We start from the raw sequence: 21,486 nt of genomic DNA, 5'->3' as shown, positions 1-21,486 counted from the left end.
AAGGATGGATAATGCTAGTGAATTTACATCAAAGAGCTTTGATGCGTATTGTACTTCATTAGGAATCGAGGTTGAGCATCCAGTTCCACATGTTCATACTCAGAACGGATTGACAGAATACTTGATAAAACGCATCCAAATTATCGCTCTTACTCTATTATTGAGAACAAATTTCAATTACACAGCGTGGGGTCATGTTGTTTTGCATGCAGCAGCATTAATTAAATTACGCCCCACTGTTGCTCTCTTACAATCCCCCATGCAATTGGTTTTTGGTTATGAACTAGATATTTCACATTTACGCACCTTTAGTTACCTTGTGCAGGTACCTATAGCACCGCCAAAAAGGATTAAAATGGGTCCCCAACATCGTTTGGGAATTTATGTTGGGTTTGATTCACCGTCCATTATCAAGTTCATGGAACCAATGACGGGTGATATTTTTACCGCCAGATTTACGGATTGTCATTTCGATGAGACAGTGTTTCCATCGATTGAGATAACTAAGGCTTCCATGACTAAGAAGTAGAAACCAATTGAGATTTTCTCCTAGAATGAGAAAAATTTATCCCATTTAAACCCAAAAACTCATGAATGTGAAAATGAGGTGCAACATATAATCCATTTACAGGATATTACCGATAGACTTCTCGATGCATTTAATGATGTTACAAAGGTTACGAAATCTCATATTGCAGCTATGAATACCCCAACTAGGATTGTTGTTCCTGAAGAACAAGTTGAAATGGATCAAAATGGTCCACGCTTGAAGCGTGAAAGACCAATAGTTACAAAAGACACCATTCCTTGAAAACGAAAGGGGAAGAATCATGAATCCGTTCGAAAAGAGCCCATTGCCCCTAAAAAGGCACGTATTGCTCTAGAAAAGCTTGTTGCCCTTGAAAAGGCACAAACCCATGAAAAGATCACTGACCTCGGGAATACTGAGATTTCTATTACATATTGTAATGAGATTTCAGATCGAAATGAGATAATCATCGATGATGCATTTGCATTCTCAGTTGCTTATGAGATTATGAACTACGATATATTATCGAATGTCGTCAAAGGTAAGATTGGCATAAGTGGGAGGAAGCAATCCAAGTTGAATTGGCTTCCTTAGGTAAACGAGAGGTTTTTGGGCTTGTAGCTCGAACCCTTGACAGTGTAAAGCATGTTGGATATAAATGGGTTTTTGTCTAGAAATGAAATGAGAAAAACGAGGTCGTGAGATATAAAGCCTGACTCATTGCCTAAGGATTCTCTCAAAGACCTGTGATTGATTATGATGAGACATATTCACCTGTGATGGATATGATTACTTTTTGTTTCCTTATTAGCCTAGCAATTTTCGTAAAATTGAAAATGCATCTTATGGATGTTGTGACGACATATTTATATAGTTCATTAGACTCTGATATTTATATGAAAATTCTTAAGGAATTAAAAATGCCTGAAGCATACACTCCCCGTAACTTATTCTCAATAAATTAGCAAAGGTCTTTGTACGAGTTAAAACAATCCGACTGCATGCGGTATCAACGTTTAAACGAGTACCTAATTAAGGAATGGTACAATAATGATCCTATCTACTTATACGTGTTTATTAAGAAATCAAAAATCGAATTTGCTATAATAGTAGTTTATGTCAACGATACGAATTTGATTGGAACTCCAGAAAAGTTATCTAAAATTGCTGAATACTTGAAACGTGAATTTGAAGTTAAAGATTTGGATAAAACCAAACTTTGTCTTGGTCTAGAGCTTGAGCACAAAACAAATGGAATACTTGTCCATCAGTCAGTATATATTGAGAGATTGCTTAGACATTTTAACATGGATAAAGCTCACCTATTGAGCACTCCTATGGTTGTAAGGTTTCTTAATCCCCAAAAGGACCCGTTTCGTCCTAGAGAATTTAATGAGGAAATACTTGGTCCTAAAGCACCATATCTCAATGTTATTGGGGCTTTGATGTATTTGGCACAATGCACGAGATCATATATTGCTTTTGCAGTAAATTTGTTACCTGCTTTAATTCTAAACCAACCTGGAGATATTGGAATGAGATAAAACATATCTTCCGCTATCTCCGAGAAACCATGGATTTGGGGTTATATCATTCCAAGGATTCCACTAACTCTGGTTTAGTTGGATATGCTGATACGGGATATAAATCTGATCCGCACAAGGCTCGCTCCCAAACTAGTTATTTATTTTGCTATAACGGCACCGCCATTTCTTGACGCTTTATTAAGCAATCGTTAGTAGCTACATCCTCCAACCACTATGAGATTATCGTTGCATATGTAGCTGGAAAAGAGTGTGTTTGGTTGAGATCCGTTATAGCAAATATTCATAATTCTTGTTGTTTAACACCGATTATAAATTATCTCACTATAATTTATGAAGACAATGCTGCTTGTGTTGCATAAGTCAAGGGAGGACATATTAAAGGAGATAAGACCAAACATATCTCACTGAAATTTTTCTATACTCATAAACTTCAAGAAAGTCGACAAGTTGGCATTAAACAGATTCGCTCCTCCAATAATCTTGCAGATCTTTTTACCAAATCATTGTGAACGTCAACATTTGAGAAATTAGTATATGGCATTAGAATGTTGCGAGTTAATAGGATGCAAGATTAATTTGCCCTTGAAATGGCAAAATATCAAATGCCCCAAAAGTGGCAATATGGCTCAATTGAGGGGGAACATATTATGGACTATGCACTGTACTCTCTTTCCTTTATGTCTGATTTTTGTCCCACTGAGTTTTTCTTGCTTAAGGTTTTTAACGATGTAGCTTAAAGCATGTCTTGTGAAGCCCTTGAAATGGTGCTTCATCTAAGGGGGAGAAATTATTAAGTGCTTTGTATTTTTTTTTCCTTCTGTCTGGTTTTTGTCTCACTAGGTTTTTCTGGCTTAAGGTTTTTTATGTGGTAGAATTTTAAAGCACTGTTTTCATGATACAATGGACATTCAAGGAGAAGTGTTATGAATAAATGAATGTGTCCATTGAATCTCCCTACCTTTCAAGTTCCATTCATAATCAATATATATATTTATGATGGTTCATCAATATCTTCATTAATACTATGTAACCCTCACATCTATGTAACCCTATAAATAGGGCTTTCTACTTGATGAAAAATTACAATCAAGAATAATAAAAAATAGTGAGAAATGAACCAGAAGTTATTCTCTCATGAGAAATGAACCAGAAGTTTTTTTTCTCAATTTTTCTCTAAATTCTTCTCTCAATTATTTTCTTAGTATATCTTTCTTTATATTTTGTATCATATAGGTGAAAGAAAAAGAAAAGAAAAGCATGATTGTTACACATTTAATTACAATAAATTTTAAAATTGAGAGACATTCTATTTTAAAATTAGTTAAAATACTATTTAATCTTTGTAAAAGCATTCCTCTGATATCATTAAATAAACTCAATTTCTTGGAGGTACAATGTTTTAGTTGGACATTGACATTGGCTTGGAGCATTTATATCCTTTGTGTTTTCTGTTTCCATTGTTTATGGGGGTTGCCTCCATCATTATTCATTAGGTACAGAATGGGCCGACTGGTGACTAGAAACTGGAAACAAAGTCCATGAAGGCCATACATATGAGGACGAAACATGCTTTAGGCATGCATGAAGATTGAAGATCTTTTGCATTGGGGTGTCAAAGAAAAGCTGTCCTATTCCTATATGCTTTTAAAGTTGTGAGTGACCAGCAGTTTCTTCAACTACTCACCTACACCTTAAAAGAACTAACAAGTCAAACGAAGCTCCGTTAATGGACGCTTTATGCCGTCCTCTATTCTACATTAAATTCGGCATCTTTTTTTCCTTCCTGGTTCGGGAGTTGACCAAGCCTGCATTACACGTTCACTGATTTACTTATCCCTTCTTTTTGGAAAAGGAAAAAGATAATGGGGAGAGTGGAGGATTCATAGGTAGAATTCCAGAACCTTCTCTCTGACTCTGAGGCAAATGTAGTTGTGAAGCTGATAGGTACTGAAATTAAAGCTCCTGTTAGAACTTAGAAGTGCCTAATCTTCTGTTTGTGGGGTAGCCTGGTACTGCAATGGACACCAACTTCTGTTTCAAATTTTATTTAATTAAATGTTACTTAAAGATTTTAAAAAATGATACGCAATGGTTATTGTTTATAGGTAATAATAGTTAAGGTTAGTTAAATTATTATCTCAAAAAAGTTTTTTTTTTCATTTAACGCATTATTTTCACAAAAATCAAAAGTGAAAAAATGCATTAATTTCAACATTTTTTCTCTAAATATCACTTTAATTAGTGTCAATAAACACCGGTTAACATTTTTAATTAATATTATACAAAATTAATTATATATATATATATATTCATTTTTAGTATTTTTTTTTTGTTATAACACATCATTTATAAGAAGAGAAAGTAACTTTTTTTGACGTTCATAAATCTCTTGACCTCCTTTCGGAAACTTATTGGATGAAATCGTAAATTTTAACCGTTGTGATGTCTCCAGCCTTAAAGACATAGAGATCAAAGATCCCTTCTTTTCTCAAGATTCCAACATGATATCTCTAATTTTAAAAACTATAATTTTAATCATGAACTATCCTTTAAGCGTGACATTTTATTTTTACCTACAATAGAAAGATGCATCCTTAAAAAGAAAAATCTTGATTATATATATATATGTTTGTATCATTGCACATGTATGTATATCAACCTAAATCTATCGGTCAAATTTTAAATGTAATTCTCGTTTTACATAAAAAAATATTAGATTTAATCTATTTATTGTTATTTATATAAATTGATTTTTGTATTTTTAATAATTGTTAATCTTAATTTAGTTCCTATCAATGTTCTTAAGATATTTTTTGTTAAATAAGTTGATATAAAGTTAGTTAAGTTCGCACATCCAAACATTTAAATCATTAATTGATGTATAATTCCTTTATTAAAAAATATGATCAGAATATTTCTTTCCAAATCTAAGGGGTAAAAAAGAGATTAGCCAAGTTGGCTAATGCTTCTGTGGTTGATGATATGATGTTAACCGATGTGATTGATGACATATCATTCAATGTGTTATTAATGTTGAGTTGATGTTGATTAAAGATATTTTTTTTTATTTTTTTAAAATTTAAAAGATAAAATAATAAAAATAACTTTTTATTTTTTATGAAATATTCAAAAACATTAAAAATAAAAAATAAAATTTTATTTTGAAAAATTTAGAAAATTTTGAAAAATAGAAATATTACTTTTGTTTTATAAAATTAAAAAAGAAGAAATAATTTTTTATTTTTAAAAGCTCTCAAAATATAAAATGAAAAAAAATATTTTTTATATTTTTACACTTATAAAAGATTAGAATTTTGTTTCTTTTTTATAAATTTCTAGGAATATGAAATAACACAAAAATAATCTTTATTTCTTTAAAAAAATAAGAAATATTTTTAAAAAAAATTATAATTTTTTATTTTTAGAACTTTTAAAAAGTAAAAATATATTTTGGTTTTTAATTTTTCATTTTTTAAAAAATTTCTTTTTGTGGATTTTTTAATTTAATCAATCTTTTAAAAAACATAAAATATTCTAATTTCTTTTAAATTTTTATAATATTTGAGTATTTAAAAAATTGTTTTCAAATTCTTTTTGTAGAAATAAAAAATATTTAGTGCTATTTTTTTCTTTCATAACTTTAAAAAAAATTGTAAAAATAGAAAAATAAAAATAAACACCACACTAACATTAAACAACATGATCGATGCTATGTTATGGGCCATGTCAACATCATTCAACATAGTTGAGACACAGCAACATATTGACAGAAGAATTTTAAAGTTTGGATCAATATTAATAATTAAAAGAAAATATATAGATTAGACTTTTTAACTTTCTTTCAGACTTGTATCTTTCAAAAAAGAAAAAGAAAATATATTGGCTCAATTTGTATAAATAAATAATATTAAGTGCCTATTTAACTTATTTTTTTCTACTTATCTATTTCTTAAAAGTAAAAACAAAATTAAACAGGATTTTTGAGAAGCTTTAAAAAGAAATAACTTTTTTTAAAGAATTTTTTTTTAAAAAAAAAAGCTTAAAGAAAAGCTCTAGAGAAGAGTTTACTTTTCTTTTCTTTTTAAAACAAAACAGCTTTTTAGAAAATACTCCTTTTTCTCAATTAATCTTCTTTTCTTCTCTTATTGCAAATCACCATTCTCCAAAGCAAAATCGTAATATCCCTCTCCTCTATCTCTCTATAAAAACTACTAAAACCAAACAAAAGATTTAACAACTAAATAACAAAATTATGGTTTTTTTTGTTCTTGCAAAAATTAAGAGAAAAGATAACTCAAAATTCAAAGTTGCATTTAGGTACTATTTAAAAGGTTTCTCTCTTCTTTACCAAAAAATCTAATACTAGAACTACTATACATGGTCGATAATTGTTTCGTTGCTTTATGGATTTTTTTAGTTTAATATCTAAAATCGAATATAAACTCAAAATAGATTTGTTCTACTTTGATTTATGAAGTGATTTAACATGATATGATACTCTTTATAGTAATTTTAATAAAAAATTAAAGTTTAAATAATTAATTTTACCAAACAACTTATTAAACAATTTTAATATAATTTTAAATATTATTATTTTTATATGAACTTGATAATAATTTTTAAACTAAAAATAAGTCAGGCCAACAGGCCCTAAAGAGGTTACATATAATCCAACAATGAAGTAGGAAGGCCCATTTTCAATTTAGAATATGCGCTAGGCGGAAGTGTGTGTATATTTGGGTGGAACACAGATCTGGCCAATATTGTTTGCAATCCTTATCGGAAGCCCATATTAACTTAAGTTCATGCCGCCCCAATCACAAAACCTAAGCGATCGCCCTCTCAACTATTCCTTTCGCTTCAGGGTTTCTTTCATTTCTAAAAGATTTCCCCAAATCCAAAACAAAAAGCCTAAAACCCTAACCCCTCGAGCAGAAACAAAGCAATGGCGTTAATGCAACAGTTGGGACGGACCAAGAATGTGACCAGAAGGTCGAAGAAGTACTTAGAAGAGGCACTTTACCACAGGCTTTTTAAGGACGGCAGCTCGGAAATCAGCGTGCGGCAGCAGCTGAATCAGTTCCTCAAGAGCTCCAAGCGCGTCTACAAATGGGAAGTTGACGACACTCTCAAGAAGCTTCGCCATCGCAAGCTCTATTACCCTGCTCTCAAGGTGCATTTTTTATTTTATTAGATGAAAGCTTGGGGTTTATCAGGGGTTTTATTCTATTTTTTTAATCTAATTTTCTAATGGGCAAGAAGCTTCGGTAATGATTAATGAATGGTAATCGGCTAATGTAGCAATGTCAATCTTGGCTCTTTTTTTCTTCCCAGCCATTTATTCGTTTGACTGTAGGTAACTTGACGTAGTTGCTTAAAAGGTAGAATTGGGTGATTAATGGAGACGTAGACTTGGCAAAGTAATTTGAACTTTTCAAGTGTAAAATGAAGTCATAATTGGATTAATGGAGACGTAGCAGCGTTTTGAGAGAGATAAGTGAAAATGATCTTATCTCACTATACTGTGCCTCTGGTTGAGTTCCAGCTTGTAGTTTGTAGGATTTTGTTCCTAGTTTCTTTAGACACAGCTGCTCGGCCTGTTTTTAGAAGTAAAGATGTCCAAGCATGTGGAAACCAATGTCCAATTTTGTATATAATTGTTGCTAATGCTTGGCTCCAGATTCGTTTTTATGAATAGATGTTTTTCTGTTTGATTTCCTTGGTTCAATTGCAGAATGGATTAAGTATGTCATGATGTTTGACTTTACAGCTCTCTGAAACAATGGTCACTAAGCGGGGCATGAATAAGACAGTTAGCGATCAGGCTATCCATCTTGATTTGGTTGCCAAAGCTCAAGGGATTCCTGCTGCAGAAAATTACTTTATTGACCTTCCTGAAGCATTGAAGAACCATCTCACTTATGGTGCCCTTCTCAACTGTTACTGTAAGGAATTGATGACTGAAAAAGCAGAAGCTCTAATGGAAAAGATGAAGGAACATAACCTTCCGTTAGGCTCCATGTCTTACAACAGTCTCATGACTCTATACACAAAAATTGGCCAGCCGGAAAGGGTCCCAGATGTTATACAGGAAATGAAGTCGTGTGGTATCATGCCAGATTCCTATACATACAATGTTTGGATGAGGGCTCTGGCTGCTATGAATGATATTTCTGGGTTTGAAAGAGTTATTGACGAAATGAAGAGAGATGCTGAAGATGATGATGATTGGACAACATATAGCAATATAGCATCTGTTTATGTGGATGCTGGCTTGTTTAAAAAGGCAGAAGAGGCACTTAAGGAATTGGAAAAGAGAAATTCCCGCAGAGACCTTTCTGCTTTCCATTTTCTAATTACATTGTATGGCCAAGTGGGAAATTTGCTTGAAGTTTATCGAATATGGCGTTCATTGAGGCTGTCTTTTCACAAAACAGCCAATGTAAGCTTTCTGAATATGATTCAGGTACTAGTCAACTTGAAAGATTTACCAGGAGCAGAGAAATGCTTTAGAGAATGGGAATCAGGTTGCTCTACTTATGATATCCGGATTGCAAATGCCTTAATTGGAGCTTATGCCAAGGAGGGTTTGCTAGAGAAAGCTCAAGAGCTGAAGGAGAGGGCTCGCAAGAGAGGGGTGAAGCCTAATGCCAAAACTTGGGAGATCTTTTTGGATTATTATTTGAAAAATGGGGACATCAAGCTGGCAGTTGATTGTGTGGCCAATGCTATATCTACCGGCAGAGGAGATGGTGGAAAGTGGGTGCCATCATCTAAAACTATTGGGACAGTTATGTGGCACTTTGAGCAAGAGAAAGATGTTGATGGGGCTGAAGGTTTTCTGGAGATTTTGAAGAAAGCTGTAGATCATGTAGGAGAGGAAGTGTTTGAATCATTGATCAGAACTTATGCAGCTGCTGGAAGGACAAGTCCTGTGATGCATCACCGTTTGAAGATGGAAAAGGTGGAAGTGAGTGAGGCAAGTAAGAAATTGGTTGAAGTGATTTCTGTGGAGTGAGTTTTCTCAATTTTGTTGGGTTCTGAAATTTCAATTCCTGGTGAAATGATATTGAATAGCTTTAATTATCTGTTTTTTTTTAATAAAATTTAATTGGTAATTATCATGTTGAGCCAATACATAGTAATACGGTATAGTCCATCCAAGAATGCTCCTTTCATTTAGTTTTTTTTTTTTGTTTGAGAAAAGGTGTGTTGACTCATAAGTTATGTTATCAGATAGGATCTATTTGTTCATCTCTGTAGTTGCAGGCAATGTGTAACAAAATTTAGATTCACTATTGCTGCATGGCAGTTGAGTTGTAATAGATTAGGAGACCATATAATGTACTTTCTTGTAATGTTTATTTAGACTATTAGGTTCAATTATGTGTGTCCTGCCAAATGCTACTGCCAACGAGGGTGCACTTCAAGTTGCAGTTCTACACTGGCTAGATCATCCCTAGATTTCGCGAAATAACTAAGGGTGTGATGAATGGAGCTGTCTAAGCCCACGGTTATATTGTCTGGCAGGGCATTGTGTTGCATTACTGTCAAAATGGTTGTGCCTCAATGGTGTCCTATGTAGCAGTTTCTATTTCTCACATGGTCCATGACATTCAGCTTCTTTGCTTGGTGTTCTTTATTGAAGATTTTATAACCCGTGACCCGACCGTCACTGCAAGATCAGTCAAAATAGATAAATGGGTTGACGCAATAGAACTGCATGCAGATGTACTTCAGCCAATTGGTGCGTGTTGTGGGCCTTGTAGCACTGCTCTCGGCCTATGACTAGCTGGTCCTTACCAAGACCGTCTTAAAGCTGCCATGTCGTCCTGTCTTCTAATATCTAAAGCCCCTGTTGGATTATATCAAAAAGTGGGATAAGTTTTTATACTTGTTCTGGTGGGAAGTGCTGAGAATGTATATTGGGTCCATGACTGGCATGATGCTCAATTTTATCTTGGACCACCAAAAGGGCTGCTGCAAAAAAGCAGAAGCTTCCTTCTTAGAATCTTAATTGTCTAGTGGATGAGTAAAGTTTTTAAAGCCATCCCTTCAAAATGGCAACTTGTTTCAATATTCCAACCATCTTGCACATTGATTTAGCTTGGTGAGATAATGGGATGGGGCTAAATTGGATTTTTAAGCCCAGACTTTATAAACCACTTAGTAGCCCTGGCCACGAGGTCAAGGCAGCTGGCATTTCAGAATACAGATCATCAAATTCAAAGGTCAGGCAATGAGGCAAACATACTGTATGCATGTTTTCTGATACATTGATCTTTCTATTTTTCTACTTAAGCCCAGTGGTCCAATTGGCTTCGCCTTGTTTGACAGAGATCGTAAAGAGTGGGGAATAGACTACTAATTCGAGTCATGAGTGAGTTTCAAGTTTGTACACGTCTCTACTCAATGGTTGGCTTGTCCCGTCCTTTTATTCCCTCACATCCATTATTCCATCAAAAACACTAATCTAGCATTGTGTGAACGATAGTACAAGATCATGGAAGGACCCACATTCCAATTATTCTAATTCTGAGGCGGTTTAATTGAAAACAGTAATCACCTTGCTGCTTACAAAAGTCATTGTCAGTATTGGTGAAGGTTCGGTAAGCTGAATTAAAGAGGGAGCACATTGCAGCTACTGGGATCCATCGGCTAGATTGCATATCTGCCATTGAAAGCTTTGCCAAACTCAGCTTAACAATGCTGCCTCTCTGGATTTGTTGTCGGTCCATGCTCTCCTTTTTGATCCTCTTCCTATGTATACATATTTATGTATATGCTTGTGGTACAAGTAAAGTTAGTATTTTGGTTTGAATGAATGCTTGCATTATTATATAGGAACGCCAGCTTTGCGTCTAAGTAAAATCATTTTTTGTCTACACCATGATTCCTTGCTGCCTTAGATGGGTACTGTTCATTTTCGACAGGCTGTAAATATAGTTCTACATCATGCATAAACCTTTTACATTTACCAAAAGTGCATGGGGAAAGATCTAAGTTTAGGCACTGGATACATATAATGGCAAAGAAAGAAAGAACGTTTTTACCTAGTGAATTGAATTAAGAAATTATAAATTTTTATAATATAATTATTTAGCAGAATATTGAATAACAAGGATTATGTAGTGCAAGTGATAATAAGGAGCTCATGAAATTGTTGTTTTTAATAAGAGAAATTTACAAAAGGGGAGCATAGAAAAATAATCTTGTCCCTAGAAAGGATGCATTGAATTTCCGAATATATGCGCGTTGCACCATTTGCCGGTTGGTAGGATTAATCCATCATCCAAAGCCGAAAGCATCCTTAATTAATCTTAAAAATGAATGCAAACTATTCTAGGTGTTTATCCTTTGAAGATTGAAGGGTTGAGAAGCTTTCGGTTCTAAAAGTTGTTGTAGCCACTAGGCGTTAAAGAAATGATCGAGTAATGCTCTAATTTTGTTAAGTTGAGATAATGATCATTAATGACTCATCCATGATTTTTGGTATGCTATATATTGACCTCGAGCACTGGAAAAGGAGTACGCGCGGGCTGTTTTATGTCTGTATTATATTGATAATTTTATATACTATTTTTTGTTAAATTAGAAAAGTAATTAACGTTGAATTAATGCTTCTCATTAATCAATAATTAAATAATCAATAACAAATCTTAACTGTATTATATATATATATATATATATATATATATATATATATAGTATATGTATATAGGTTTTTGACTCAACTACATACAAAGTTCATTTCTCCTCTTAAATAATTTAATTTACTTATGTAAAAATCAATTTGAAAAAAGAATCGTGTGTGTCGAGTCAAAACTTTTTCAAAAACATTCGAAATTAACTAATCACCAATTCCTCTTCAATTTCCATTAGAATTTATTCTAGTATACTTTTTATAGGTTGTTTTCTTAACAATTTAAATTATTTGAAATACCAATATTTATTTTTTGAAAGACAAATTTATTGATGAAGTCTCTTAAAGAGAAAATACCAATATTTATTGTATCAATTTTAATTTGTATAACTTGTTACTCCTATATTAAAGCTCTTAACTTAAACTTGTGTAAAAATTAACATGCAGTTTAAACTTTTAATATGCTACAGCATCACAAACACGAACTTTTATGTTCAGCTCAAATAATTATTTTTTTTAAGTTATGTTTTTTTTTTTTATAATTTTATGCTTATTGTATTAAATTACTTGATATATTGGATATGGATTCATTGTTTAGTATAAAAAAAAAATTAAACACTTAATTTTATATAAGATTTTCGCCCATTAACTGAAAACTCTAGCTCTACTTGTTCACGTCGAAATTGCACCTGAGGTTGTCCTTTACACTTTCTTTGACTTTCCCTTGGTATGAAAGCAATTACAGAGTATGTAATCTTGATTTCCAGCTTGTAACCCTTTCTGGTCTTTGCAAATTATAATTGACTAATAATAAACATAAATATAAAGGAAAAAAAAGATGATAAGGAAAACACATAGTAATTAAGATAATTAGTCATTTAGCTATGTGACCACACAACACAGATATTAGTGCTTAAGCATTTAACATGGTTAGTGCGCATAAAATCAATGCATGGCACACTTTCAACTGCAAACCAGTATGTAGTTTCCTGTCGCTAGTGGCTTGACTTCATTACAGAGTAAACTAAAAGGCAAAATGCTATTGAGTAATTTAAGTAGTAATCTAGAGATATCATAAGCGGGGCAATAATGGCTGCCAACATTAATCCAAAACATTATCTTAACATAAGAAAACGACATTACAGAGAGATGTGATATTGTATGAGCTGAAGCAATGGTGAAGGAAAATGCATGTGCATGGTTAATGCATCTAACTATATAAAACAATGTGGTTAGATTTCCTTCCATTTCAGTGGTCCATATTGGGGTATTTATTAGATGCCTTGTTTAATCATTTAGTTGCCAATGTTGAATACGAAGTGCCAGTTTTCTAATCTAAACCTTTGCACCCTTGAAAATCTTCCCAACAGGGACAAGAGAAGGAAGAGAGGAACCACAACCCATACTGTATTCATTATATTCCATCATTTTTTCCACATTTACACAACAGTCCCAAAAGGTGGTATAATTAATGGACACCTGTTAGTTGAAAGAAAAAAGAACAATCGAAAAAAATTTGGATTAACAAGGAAAAATAATTATAAGAATACCCCATAGGCCCAAACTCACTGGATGATCTCCAGCAGAAACCCAATATCACCCAACAAGTATTGAAGAAAAAAAAAACTATATATTAAAAAGAGAAAAGAAAAATATTTTCCATCCTATACCCATCCCTTTAGGGACACCTAACATTTCTTCCAGGTCCTCCATAGTAAAAGTAATTCCCCCACACTCTATTAATCCCTCCTTGGATATCATAGCAGTTTGGATGATCTGCCAGGACCCGGAGATTTGCCAATGGGATTAAGTTATTATCCCAATCAACGACTTGCAAATTTCGAAAATACGATGCCTTTCCAAAGCCTTCCCCTGCAAAATGACCACTGCCCATTTCTGTTGAGGTGTGAAAGCCTCCTGGCCTTGAGTTCACAATTTCTCCACCAAATTGTACCATGCTTGCGTGATCCCTTAGGTGAGTGAACAAGAATGATGGCCAGTATCCTACCAGGATCCCCGATCCGAATTCCAGCCACCAATTTCCATGCTTTGGATCCTACACCAAATACGGTATTTTAAAAGCTGTTAAGTTTTCTCCTTTTCGCACGCATTAAGGATGTTGCATTAATTGCAATACAGGTTGAGTTAATTAGTGTGTTAAAAGTAAAGGTTACGAAAAGCAAGTTTCATGGTAGAATTAATGATTCTCTTATTCACAAAGTTGATCGTAAAATTATCCCCTCCCCTCCCCAAAAGAAAAATGAAAAAAGGTTGAAGGGGGTCGGGCACAAGAAGCTCTTTTACTTGGAAAAGAATAGAATCTTGCAAAGCAAAAAAGCAGTTGGGAATTAAGGGCATTATTCCGGTTTAACAGTGCACGCGGGGAAGCGCACCATTGTAGTGCTTGAATAGAGCTAGCCATGAATAAAGTTCTCACATATCATAATGCTTGGTACCAAAGGAAATATTTATGGTGTGTATTACTTATACTACGTTATTACTTGTACAAGCCGCCCTTGCGTCTTTTCATGGACGTTTTCTAAGTTGAAGAAAAGTATTGAGATCCTATGGTCCAGAGTTTGGGGACATCCACGACCAAATCCATGATGCAAAATCACAGCGCACGTGTGTCGCATAAATGTTGAACCCAAGCTTTACTTTACCAAATACCACCAATATAGTTCAAACTTTTCTCTTCTTTTGAAATTATATAGCAATTGCAAGTTAGTATTTACCTTCCAAACCAAGAGGCTGATATCAAATTGTCCGCCATTGTATGATGATGTTGGGGAGATTGCAGCTCCAATTGCTATTCTATTATTAGTTTGAACAAATCCGGAGCAGAGCAAATTATAGCAACCAGTTGCTTGGTATGCGTCCGTCTGCAAAAAATCATGCTAAAGCATTAATTTGAAATGATTTATCTTATGCTTTAAGATAGAGCTTAATAAAGCAAAGAATTTTTTCCAAATAATTTTAGAATACTTACGGTCCAATAAGTGAAGAATCTAGCATAATTGTCCCCATATAGCTCTGGGCTTACCTGCATTCAAAAAAACAAAGGAATGAATTGGCAATTTAGCATCTATTGCTACAAATACAAAATTAAAACTACAACGAAAGGGAGAGGTCGTTGAACTGTGATAAATGCCCTAAATGTGAAAACCCATTAAGTGCATAGAATTCAATGTGTACAAATACTACTTTGCGGCTATAATTGATGTTTTCTGCTTACACCTAGCTTTAATTAATATATTACTAGGATACCAATATTTAAGAAATGTTAACGAGTGGTTAAAAATACTTTTAAACTTGCTAATTACATTATAATAGAAGTTTTAAATTTTACAAACGGGATTATGGTGTCTCTTTATTATTTATTACATTAATTTATTAATGTTTTAAATATATCTTAATAAAATATGTGATAACCTTCAAATCTTATTTATTGAATTTTATAAAATAATAATTCATTTCTAAAAACACTTTGAATCTCCAAGTATTTGGTAGCTGAACCTTTTATAGACAAATTTTTGCTAAAAAAGAAACAAGTTTAATATTGAAGATTTTGTTGTTAAAAGACGCCAAAGCTAGTTAAATATATAGGGGTAATTATACATGCCTGCCAGCCAGCTTCAATGGTGTTGAGATCGTCGCCAAATGAACCAGAGATGACCCACAGTTGTGATAAGCTGAATTCATATTGATTGGAGACACGAGGTGCCCACACATTTATGCTTGCTTTTGCTCCATAATATTGATCTCCGCTCACATACCCAACTGCATGCTGTATCCCAATACCATCATAATTAAATCCTTTTTTTTTTTTCACAGAAATTTATTAAATTCACTTTTATAGGTGTATTTAAAAGTTAAATATTATAATCTTTCAGGAAAAAAAAAAAGAAATTTGTAAATGCGGGCTGTGACAGCTAAGGGTAAAAGAAAATAGAGAATTGCAGATGACTTAACAAAGAAGAAAAAATCAGTGTACGTAGAAATAAGTGAAGTCTGATACAGTTAGCCGGGGAAACCATGAAAGTCTGCAGTGACTACAAATAGGAATTTCACTGCTGCGTTTAAACACCGAACTAGAATTAAAGAAGAAGCTATTTACCAAAGATTCCATTTTCTGCTAAAGAGGACTACAAAATTGATCACGCTGTACTATTTTGGTCATGGTTTGAGCCATGTTACACCTGTTCCTGCTTTTAATTTACTTTCCAAAAAGAATGATTAGCACTTCATGGACTGTTGTTAGCTCTCTTTCTACCACAGAGAATTTTTCTTCTCCACTGATTTCAGTTAGGGTTTAGAGAAATACAGACTGAAAAACCAACTGAAAACAAGAGAAGGAAGCAACAAATGAGCTTTTCGGTTTTAGCAGTAGAAAATACATAAAAGAAAATTGAAAAAGCCGTTTTCGGGTATCCTCTTCCTCTTTCTTTTTCTTTGATAAGTTCAATAAGTTTGTCATCTTTAATTAAGTAGGCATGGAAAAGGAGACAATGGGCAAGCCTCGTTTTGCTATTCACTTTGACTACTTTGTTTACCGTCTTCTGAATGGCCTTAGCTGATTGTTGGTGCTGTTTTTATAAACTCTTGTGGGACAAAAAAGAATAAAAAAAGGACAAAAGGAAAGCAAAGAAAAAAGCATTGTAGGACTAATTTCTGTATTCCAAGGTAGTATTTGTTAAGGTACCTACCTCATGGCCATTGCTAGTTGAGTCTCTTCTAACACGTCTTCTCGGTTTCCTTCCAAATCTTCTTACAGAACTGGCCCTTAACATGTCTTGTTCAGTTGTTCTTCTGATTGGAATTGTTCCTTCCGGACATGATTCACCAGACATGCTCCACAGCTGAAAATCTTCCGCCGCCATCCCATTTGGGTTATGACCACTTGGTCTTTCTGGTGGATCCTGCAAATTCAAGAATATCTGAAGCTGTTAAATTCCATAGAAGTTCATTTGTCATAAAAACCAAAAATAAATGCATATAAGAAAGATTTTAATTACCAATGGTTTTTGTCCTTTTAATTCAGGATGATCAAAGGCTGGTTGATGATGTAATAAAACACAATCTATGAAATCACCATCTGGACTCTGCACCAACAAACCGAAGAATATGAAAAAGAAGAAAGCCAAACTATTTAGAGAAAAACAGAACGAAAAACAGAGGAAGTCAATGCCTAATGAGGGATCAATAGCTGAGGCAAATTAAGGGGAATTGCCTGAATTGTCTTGACTGCTGGCTTGTTGATCTTTTTGAGACGTTTTCTTATTATTGTCAACTTTTGTAACTCTTCTTCTGGCCGGAAAGTTTGATTGCTTGCATGGAGATTGCCGGTTTCCGACGCATAGACAGGACAAATTGAAGAAGAAACAAGAAGAAAGAATACAAAAATGGGAATGATTGGTGAGATCTTACAACAGCAAGAAGCCATTTTTGAGAAATTTCCTCTTGTTGGTTCTTGCGCTATATCGGTTTCCGTTTGTGTACATTGGTGTTGTCTTCTTCTGTGACCGAAACAGCACCATCTATTTCTAGTTTTTTCCTTTAGAAATGAAGCTCCCTCCAAATCCATCCAACACAAGATCACCGTTGTAAGAAAACTTCGTCGAGCACTTCACTCTCTCACCATTTCCAAAGCTCTTGAAAACACCCAGGAATTGAAAAAAAAAAAATCTCTTCTTCTTCTTCTTCTTTCTTCTCTCACAGCTTCTAATGTCTCGGTTTTTATGTTCTGACACCTTGGCTTGAACTTCTAAGCATTTGCCTGATTAGAAAAACACACAAATGGGGTTGAGTTTTCTTAAAGTTTTGCCCATGTGGGTGTGGCGATATAAATACTAAGAAGTGATGAAATCATGCTTAGGATTTAAATATTTTAAAAAAGAATTTTGGAGAGAGAGAGAGGTGAAGGGTTGTGTTTCCAGTCTCCAATACAAGGACTGAAACTTTAGCTTTTGTGTTAATTTTATAGGGAAAAATGGCACTGATTTCTGTTATTCTTTACTTTGGTTTCTGAGGACAGGAATTACACTGGATTCTGGGTTTCCAAAGTTCTTTGCTTTAGGGTGTTCCCTTTCTCACTTCCCTAGATGTTCCTTGTGTCAGCTACTCTGTTTTTATTATCTCCCAAATAAACCATTATAAAGATTTAACAAGCTAAAGCTTACCCACTTTAATTTCCCTAAGATTGTTTAATTTAGATTAACATTAATTTCCTAGGATTTGGATAATTAGAACCCTCTCAACAAAAAAATAAAAATAAAAATAAAAATTATCAGTTGTTGCCAACACTACAGTAATCAACATGTGCCTGAGATGGAGGATTGCAGATTTGGTGGGTCAACTCATAGACAGTCAAACATAAATAAGATAAATCATCACTATCCGTGGTTTTAGTGTGTCGTCTTAAAACCAATGGAATTTTCTTTCTCTTCGGTTACGTGACAACAACTTTTAAAAGTGTCGTTTTCAGAGAGAGAGAGAGAGCCAATTTGTTAATGTGTTGGGGGCTACTGTGTTGGCACGCGCACTCGGTTATGTGCACTGCCACTGCATGCCTATGCAGACACCCATGCAAATGCATTGCATGCTCAATTTGATTATGGTTCCACCCATGTCTCGTTTGTGTTTGTATTTAGGGGCTCGACTTTGATTTGTTTGCTAATGCTGCTATAGATTGCTGTATTTTGCTCCTTCCTAAAGATACAGAGATGTCAAAAGAATTGCAAGGAAAACAATCATCCCAATAATTTGAATAAGGGACAAGACATCGAGCTATGCTACCTCTAAGATGAAAAGAACATTTGCAAAGGTAAACCGATCGAAGGCTGTTAGATTAAAACAATGATGTCATGGTCAAAGCCATTAGTCCATCGTAAAATCGATTTTCTTTTATTTTTTTTTCTTCCTTCTGAAAAGCATTAATCAGATTCAGAGGTAATGCCAAAGTGGAGGAGGAGTACCGGAGGGTACAATTCCAAAGTTATTTACTATAGTATTATTTTATTCTTTCAAATAGTAATTCAATATATATATATATATATATATATATATATATATATTGTTGGATAAATAAAGTGCTAGATTAACTTTCAAAAAAACAAAATAATAAAGTTCTAGACTGTTGATTAGGAATACATGAATGTAAATACTTAGACGGATGGTGAGTGGTAAGGGCACAAAGGCAGCGTTTGCCTTTCCCAGCGTTCCCCTACATATCTATCCCCTTTTTAGGGGCTCTGGCAATGATGCCTAGCAGTCAATTAGTTTCTTATTTTAAGTTTTCTCTACATTTTGTTGCAATAAATCCTTTCTTAGACTCACTCACCCACCATTGCAAACAAAGTAAATGGAAAATTTGGCCCACATTGTCTCAATTGGCTAAATAATGAAGATATCTCAGTGCAGCTATCCACTATGCCTTCGTTTTCCAGCTGCGGCAATTAAATTCATCGATCAAAGTTGTAGGCACTGCAACTCAAAAGTTTGGAACCACCATTATGTTCACACTAAAAAGACTTGTACAAATTAAAATACTTTAAACTTTATAATAATTACATATATTTTTATTTAAAAAAGTTAAATTTAAACTATTTTGGTGTTTCGACAATTAATGCTTAAAATTTTATATTGTAAATCTAAAATTCCTAAACGGAAAAATTGATACGTAATTTTCTTAGTGAAAATTCTATGGACTAAAATTTAAAATAGTTAACTATTTTCTCTCACTTTCACCGGAAAAGAGCGAGGAAAATGAGCTCGCTGTTATGCCGTGGGCTTAACAGAAGTGAGATCTAGACAAAATAAAAAAGTCGAACCAATAAAATATGGACATGTGGCAAGACTACCTGGTCGTTAATAGAAACGGGGTATTGAATAGAAAAGTCAGATCTTTAGGCGCGATGGGCTGGAAAATGTTTCCCCCAATTTCGTCATGTTTTTTGAATGAAAGTTGGAGCAAAAAGTTATTGCAGATTTTTCCCTTCGTATTTTCCCGGCCATCAAACAGGAGAAAATAAAATCTAAGAAAAATATATATTGTTTTCCTTTCAAATTTTCCTTGAACCAAACAGGATTTTAATATATATATATATATATATATATATATATATTTCTCTAAAATTTTATATGAACCAAAGAAATTTAAAATTTAATGTACCGAACTCAACTTAAGAAATGTGATTTACCCCAGTGGCATAATTCGAAAACATGCTTTTTAAAGCTGTAATGTGGGATCAAAACACAAGAAACTAAGCATGTCAAAATCCTTTGAAAGTTGACACCAAAAGGCTGCTAAAGCAACATGCAGCTGCTTTTTTGACGGGGGCACATCATGCACATGAAAATTTCTTTATAAAGAAAAAGTTTAACTTACAGTAATTATTAGATGAATACAATTATTAGGTTCAACACTTTGTATATACAATATTTTTTTGGCATACAATTATAAGCAAAACAAAACGTTAATTAGCACGCTGTGTCCCTAATGCTTTATCTTTTTGTAACTGGGACTCTCTCAGTTTTGATTAATTAGCTTATGCCGAAGGTGACCTTATTATTCTTAGATTTGCCTTCTCCTGCATGGCCAACCTCTTTCTTAAACTATGATTCAATTCCTTCCCCAAAGAACAAAAAAAAGAAGAAATCAATACAAACTCTTAAACAGTAATTAATTCTTTAATATATATATATATATATATATAAAGGGCCTCACGACAGGAATCTAGATAAACTGAAGCAAGTATCTTCTTTTCCCCTCCGTTTATGTAACTTAATTAATTGATTTCAGAAACCTTCCGAGTTCTGAGGCAGAGGAAATTGAACCATTGAAGTTAGACGAGTGCATATGGAATTTATAATTGCCTCTTTCGAGGGGAGAAGAGGGCTGATGGTGATTGTGTTCCGAAGAGCCATGTGATGTAATCTTTACACTAAAATTCAGTGTTACCCTTTTCATCATCTTCAGAGAAGAAAAAAGCTGAACCTGAAATTGTTAGAAACACCCCAAAAGATGGTATAAACAAGCCCAATTTGTCAAATTAAGAGATTGCCTTGATTTGGGTACTCAGATTATTATTCTTTAAATACTATTAAAAAAATAAAGCACATATAGTCATCATTGTTATGGTTGTAGACTTAGGTCAGCCTTACTAGTTTTTATTGTCCATAAGAAATGGTCCAAGATTTAGAAAAGTTTAGTGGTGTTTGAGCTGAAAGGTTTTAGATTGCCAATTATATAATTTGATTGGTTACGTTTTTAGTGATCATGTTAAAATATTTAGATTTAATGGATAATCAAAAAAATATTTTAAAGAAAGGAAGCATTGAAAGATGTAGAAATTTCCCAACGTAGTAACTTGGAAGACCTGAGCAGCAGCAGCATTGATTTTTGTCCATGAATACTTATCTCTCTACTGTTCATTTTTTTTTTATATGGAAAAATATAGCAAGATATAATGATGGTGTCGCCATGTTGAGAATGAAATGGGGGTTCAAGGCGAATACATGAAAAGGAAAGAAGGATGTTTAAGTATTCAAACAAGGTCCACATTCCACAGTTAAATAGACACTTGAGAGTGGAAGCCAAAGGTCCCCTTTTTTGACATTTCAAGTGGCTATGTAATTGGGTTTGCATTGACTCTAGATGATGAGTGAATGACATGTAAGGTCACTTCAAAAGAAAAAGATATAATATACACATATATTTTTTCCTTTGTTCATGTTTCATTAAAGATATTCAATAATAATGTAAAATC

At 33.6% G+C, this 21,486-nt stretch overlaps 2 protein-coding genes across 2 annotated transcripts; one reads left to right on the top strand and one right to left on the bottom strand.

The window, feature by feature from the left end:
• Nucleotides 1–6,899: 6,899 nt before the first annotated feature.
• On the top strand, nt 6,900–9,197 carry LOC18609525 (Tetratricopeptide repeat (TPR)-like superfamily protein). The gene is made up of 2 exons (XM_007044674.3): nt 6,900–7,249; nt 7,847–9,197. The coding sequence occupies exons 1-2, from the start codon at nt 7,022–7,024 to the stop codon at nt 9,092–9,094; spliced, it is 1,476 nt and encodes a 491-aa protein (XP_007044736.2). The 5' UTR covers nt 6,900–7,021; the 3' UTR covers nt 9,095–9,197.
• Nucleotides 9,198–13,110: 3,913 nt separating this feature from the next.
• LOC18609522 (protein neprosin-like) lies at nt 13,111–17,821 on the bottom strand. The gene is made up of 7 exons (XM_018116576.2): nt 16,950–17,821; nt 16,735–16,821; nt 16,426–16,638; nt 15,342–15,506; nt 14,709–14,762; nt 14,455–14,601; nt 13,111–13,775 (listed from the first exon to the last, which is right to left on the bottom strand). Exons 1-7 carry the CDS (start codon nt 17,301–17,303, stop codon nt 13,398–13,400), a joined length of 1,398 nt encoding a protein of 465 aa, XP_017972065.1. The 5' UTR covers nt 17,304–17,821; the 3' UTR covers nt 13,111–13,397.
• Between the last annotated feature and the right edge of the window lie 3,665 nt (nt 17,822–21,486).

The sequence above is a fragment of the Theobroma cacao genome, chromosome 2, assembly GCF_053813885.1.
Source record: "Theobroma cacao isolate CCN51 chromosome 2, ASM5381388v1, whole genome shotgun sequence".
Lineage (NCBI taxonomy): Eukaryota > Viridiplantae > Streptophyta > Magnoliopsida > Malvales > Malvaceae > Theobroma > Theobroma cacao.
This window is presented reverse-complemented; position numbering and strand designations above follow the sequence as displayed.

Coding starts and splice junctions, on each gene's coding strand:
- LOC18609525 (XM_007044674.3), top strand. CDS start 7,022: ATGGCGTTAATGCAACAGTTGGGACGGACCAAGAATGTGACCAGAAGG. Junction 7,250..7,846: donor TCTATTACCCTGCTCTCAAG/GTGCATTTTTTA, acceptor TTGACTTTACAG/CTCTCTGAAACAATGGTCAC.
- LOC18609522 (XM_018116576.2), bottom strand. CDS start 17,303: ATGGATTTGGAGGGAGCTTCATTTCTAAAGGAAAAAACTAGAAATAGA. Junction 16,639..16,734: donor TAAAAGGACAAAAACCATTG/GTAATTAAAATC, acceptor TTGAATTTGCAG/GATCCACCAGAAAGACCAAG. Junction 15,507..16,425: donor CAACTAGCAATGGCCATGAG/GTAGGTACCTTA, acceptor ATTGGGATACAG/CATGCAGTTGGGTATGTGAG.